General features: G+C 42.0%; 2 protein-coding genes across 10 annotated transcripts in view; one reads left to right on the top strand and one right to left on the bottom strand.

The window, feature by feature from the left end:
• Positions 1–4,662, bottom strand: part of Acaca (acetyl-CoA carboxylase alpha) — a 281,891-nt gene extending 277,229 nt beyond the window's left edge. For 4 of the 6 annotated variants that reach the window (XM_010626803.3, XM_010626805.3, XM_010626804.3 and 1 more), the window contains exons 1-2: positions 4,420–4,660; positions 4,027–4,262 (exon numbers count right to left, since the gene is read on the bottom strand). In XM_010626803.3, coding sequence (XP_010625105.1) covers positions 4,027–4,094 — 68 coding nt within the window. In that variant the 5' untranslated portion in view covers positions 4,095–4,262; positions 4,420–4,660. Of the gene's footprint in view, positions 1–4,026 lie in introns of all 6 variants that reach the window. The other 2 variants (XM_033762915.1, XM_033762912.1) reach the window with 2 other exon arrangements.
• Tada2a (transcriptional adaptor 2A) overlaps positions 4,612–4,710 on the top strand; it is a 57,680-nt gene continuing 57,581 nt past the window's right edge. For 3 of the 4 annotated variants that reach the window (XM_033762916.1, XM_010626799.3, XM_010626800.3), the window contains exon 1: positions 4,612–4,687. The gene's annotated coding sequence lies outside the window, so the exon portion shown is untranslated. The remainder of the gene's footprint in view (positions 4,688–4,710) is intronic. The other variant, XM_010626801.3, reaches the window with a different exon arrangement.

The raw sequence follows: 4,710 nt of genomic DNA, 5'->3' as shown, positions 1-4,710 counted from the left end.
AGAAACAGGATTCAAATTCAGGAAAGTTTCAAAGCCTATGCTCTTGTAATTATGTTAAAACTGTGTCAACTTCCTTACAAATATTTCAAACATTTATTGAGCACTTATTGGTTGTAAAAGAGTTCAGATCCTCTGTCACCAAATGATATCAAGTACTTTAAGAGCCTGTTTTGACAGTGAGAAGGTGGAGGCCCTGTGCATTAGGCTGAAAAGTCTGCAACAAGACAGCAGAGAAGGAATGTTTCAATTTTCTGATAAACAGATGTTCTCAGTCCTAGACTCGTTCACCTAACTTTTTTATATTCTAACCAAATCCTAGCTACTCATGGAATAGGTATCCTGCAGTTTTTGTGGGTGAGACAGAAGTCAGTAAGTTGAGGAAGAGACAGAAGAGATGGTTAACAAAGGCTTGGATTCATTCGTTTGGTTTTTTTTGGTACTGGGGATTGAACTCAGGACCAGAACCACTGAGCTAAATTCCCAGCCTGGATTCATGAAAACAATGGTTGTGACACTATGAAAATCCTAATGCCTGCTAGTAACAAGAAGCTTACTAGTTACATTGGTACAGATCAAATTTTGGTTTTTTTGCTACCAGGGATCAAACTTGGGTCCTTGCGCTTGCGAGGCAGGCAGCAGCACCAGTGAGCTAAATCCCCGGCCCATTGAGTTTTTATTTATTTATTTATTTACTTTATTTATTTAGTTTTTGTTTTTTGAGACAGGGTCTCACTATGTAGTTGAGACCTGGAACTCACTATAGAGCCAGGCTGGTGATGAACTCACAGTGATCCTCCTGTCTCAGCCTCCTGAGTGCTGGAATTACAGGCGTGCACCACCATACCCAGCTCGGGTTTTTATTTTGTACCGGGGATCAAACTCGGGTCCTTAGGTTTGCGAGGCAGGCAGAGGAACCACTGAGCTAAATCCCCAGCTCTAGGTTTGTTTTTAATAAGACAGCATTCTCAAAAAAAACAGTATGGTGGCACACACCTGTCATCCCAACTACTGCATTTGTGAGGCTGAGGCAGGAAGAATATGGTTTTAAGGCCATTCTGGGCTACACTTTGAATTCAAACTCAGCCTGGATTGTATAGCAAGACCCTATCTCAAAAGAAACAAAACTACAACAAAAAAGGGCTGGGTATGTAACTCAGGGGTAGAGTGTCTGAGTTTGATCCCTAGAACTACAAACAAAACCTCATTTACTTACTTATAGCATGTTTATTTTTAAATTGACAAAAACTATATAGTATGCAACATGTGTTGTTATATGTATACAGTGCGATATGGCTAAATCAACATATTAATGTATTTTGAGACAGGGTGGCTGTGTAGCCAAGGTTGGCCTTGAACTCATGACAATCCTCCTACCTCAACCTCCCAAGTGCTGGGATTACAGGTGTGTGTCACCACACCTGACTGTGACAAGAACATTTAAAATCTACTGTTTTAGTAATTTCTAACAAACAATATATTGTTATTAACTGTAGACACCACATTGTGTGATGGCTCTCCTAAACTTATTTCTCTTGTCTAACTAAAATTTTGTATCCTTTGGTCACCTGCCCCCCCAGTCTATGAACATTCTGCCCCTGGTGACCACCATTCTATTCTGCTTTTATAGTCCACATACAGTGAGATCATAGTATTTGGGGGTTTTTTTCATCTTTATTAGTTTTTTTGGGGTGTGTGTGTGTGTTTGTTGTGTGCCGGGGATCAAACTCAGATCTTTGTTGCTTGCAAGGCAGGCGGCAGAACCACTGAGCCAAATCCCCAGCCCCTATTAGTTTATCTTTTATTTTTCCCTTTTTTATTAGTATGTTTTTGCAATATAGTTAAAGCATTTTTATTTCTGTGCCTGGCTTATTTCACTTACATGTCTTCCAGATTGATTCATGTTGTTGCAAATTATAGGATTTTCTTTTTCTTTCCTTTTTTTTTTGTACCATCTCCCACCATGTTCAATAAATATTTAAGATTTTTATGTATACCTTTCCAGGCATTTTCTTGTCATTTCCTATTATGTATAACATAAAAAGAGAAAATAGGCACTCTGTGCATATCTCACAGGCAATCCAATCTAGCATCAACTGAAGAGGAAAGGTAATTTCCAGGTGGCTAAATGCTATGTTTTCCATGCTTTGAACCTATGGATATTCTATGATTGAGATACATTCCCAGACCTTTGATTTTATTTTAAGACAAGGGTTAAGTTGCTTGCTAACCTTGAACTTGTGATCCTTCTGCTTCAGCTTTCCTGAGTAATTAGGATACTGGCTTGAACCACTGGGAATGCTGCTTTGCTTATTTTTAAATTTTTATTCTTTGTTTATTTTGCAGTACTGGAGATCAATCCCAGAGGCACTCTAGCACTGAGCTGCATCTCCATGTCTTTCTTTCCTTTTTTTTTTGGTACCAGGGATCTAATTCAGCTCTTGCGCTTGTGAGGCAGGCAGTGGAACCAATGAGCCAAATCCCCTGCCCCCATGTCTTTATTTCTTATTTTGAGCTAAGGTCTCACTAAGTTTCCCAGGCTGAAACTCAGTCGTAGGAATACAGGCATGCACCACATCTGGCACACAGACCCCAGTATTGGATGGGTTTTGTTCCACAGTAGTATGACGTGATACACAACTGACTTCTTACTATGTTTTTGTTGTCTGGGTTTTTTTTGTTTTTGTTTTGATTTTTTTTTTTCAGTGCTGAGGATTGAACCTAGGGCTTTATACACGGTAGGCAAGTGCTCTACCCCTGAGCTACATCTCCAGCCCAAGTCAGGTGTTCTCTTATGTTTTCTATCTCATTTCTCCAATTGGCTGTGTTCTAGCATTTTGGTCTCCTTGCTTCTTCTCTATGCCCAACAAGTTCCTATGTCTGGGCCACTGCACTTGCTGTTTCTCTTCTAGTTTCCCTCTAGAAATTCACTCAGTTTCCTTTCTCATTAATTAGATTTCTGTTTATGTGACTCCTCTGCTAAGAAGCCTTTCTTGTTTATCCTAACTAAAAGAGAATTGTCACATCACTTTTATCTATTTATCTTGATTTATTTGTCCATAAAACAATATTACTGGGCATTATCTATTATTTAACAATACATGTGTACTCTTTGTTGTCATTCTCCCCTACTACTATATGAACTCTACGACGTAGACTTTGCTTTGCTCACTACTAAATTTCTAGAAGTGTCTGCCCATTAAATATTTGTTGAATGAATGAACAAACAGATTTTAGCATACATCATATGTAAACTACCCTATGTTTATTGACATGATGGATAGGAAAATGCCTGGAAAGGTATATATAAAAATCTTAACTATTGGGTTTTTTTGTTTGTTTGTTTTCTTTTGAGACAGGGTCTCACTATGTAGTTGAGACTGACCTGGAACTCACTTATGTACCCCAGGCTGGTCTCGAACTCACAGTGATCCTCCTGCCTCAGCCTCCTGAGTGCTGGGATTAATCTTAACTATTGGGCTGTGAATTTAGCTCAGTGGTTCTGCCGCCTGCCTTGCAAACGCAAAGACCTGCGTTCAATCCCTGGTACAAAAAAAAAAAAAAATCTTAACTATTTATTGAACATGGTGGGAAATGGTTTTCATATTAATTTTCACTCATGCAAAATTCCTTTTCTTTTTTTTTAACCTTGAACTTGTATTACATGCACTAAAAAATGAAAAGAGGGTCCACACAGGTAGGAAGTGTAAATGAATTCTAAAAAGAGGTTGAGCAAAATTTATCAGACACAGACTTCTGAATACATCTAACAGCATCATGGTTAAGCTAGATAGGCCATGGTTTGAATCCCCTTCCTCAACACTTCCTAGCATTGTGATACCAAGTATGTGCATAACATGTATATATACTCACCCCTGGGAAATGGGGATAATACTGCCATTAGGTTGTTTTGTATGAGACCATGGGTGTAACCTACTTTGTACAATGCCAGGCATGCAGTAAGTACTCGACAAATGGTAGCTACGACAGTAATCACTACTAATAGTAAGAAGAGATGTTGGGACATACCTAGCCCTCAAGATTGATATCAGAGTGGACCACCACATCCTCTCATCATTGCACCTCCATTTGGGCATCTGAAGCCCAAAAAGTGGATGGTTCTTCACAGAGGAGACACTGTCGATGTTCCAGGAGTCTCTGAATGAAATGTACCTTCACCCCTGAGTCTGGTTAATCCACGAGAGGCACTGCGTGGCCACGGCTCGGTGCTGTCCTTGGGCCCAGAGCCTCAGCTTCAGTTCCCCCTGGAGGCAACAGGGGCGGGAGTGGGAATGTGATCACAAAACCGGGACTATTCCAGCCGGGTCGGCCTCACCACCCTTCAGAGGGGACCAAACAGCGCCACCAACAGGAAGCCTCAGGCGTCGCGGGCCACACACCACAAGGGAAAAAAGTGATTACCCGTCAGAATCAACAGTCAGGCAAGCAGCTCGGGTCCATCCTCCCAGTCCTCAGGCGCCGGAACTTCAGCCGGCGCCAGGAGGGGACCCAGGATGAGAGTCGGGACGCAAGAGCCGCCGAGACTGGCGATTGAAAAGGGAAGGGGCGGGGACGGAGGCGGTGGCTGCGTAGTCCGGGAGCGCGCACGCACCCTGGGAGCGCGCGCGCAGGGCCTAGGGCAACGCACGCAAGCTGAGACAGCGCACGGCCGGCGGCTCCCTACATTAAGGTAGGAGAAGCAGCGAGGCGAGG

This window comes from Fukomys damarensis, unplaced genomic scaffold (genome assembly GCF_012274545.1).
Source record: "Fukomys damarensis isolate Sample0158 unplaced genomic scaffold, DMR_v1.0_HiC HiC_scaffold_13, whole genome shotgun sequence".
Taxonomy (NCBI): Eukaryota; Metazoa; Chordata; class Mammalia; order Rodentia; family Bathyergidae; genus Fukomys; species Fukomys damarensis.
The sequence above is the reverse complement of the archived record's forward strand: the minus strand, read 5'-3'. Positions and strand labels throughout refer to the sequence as shown.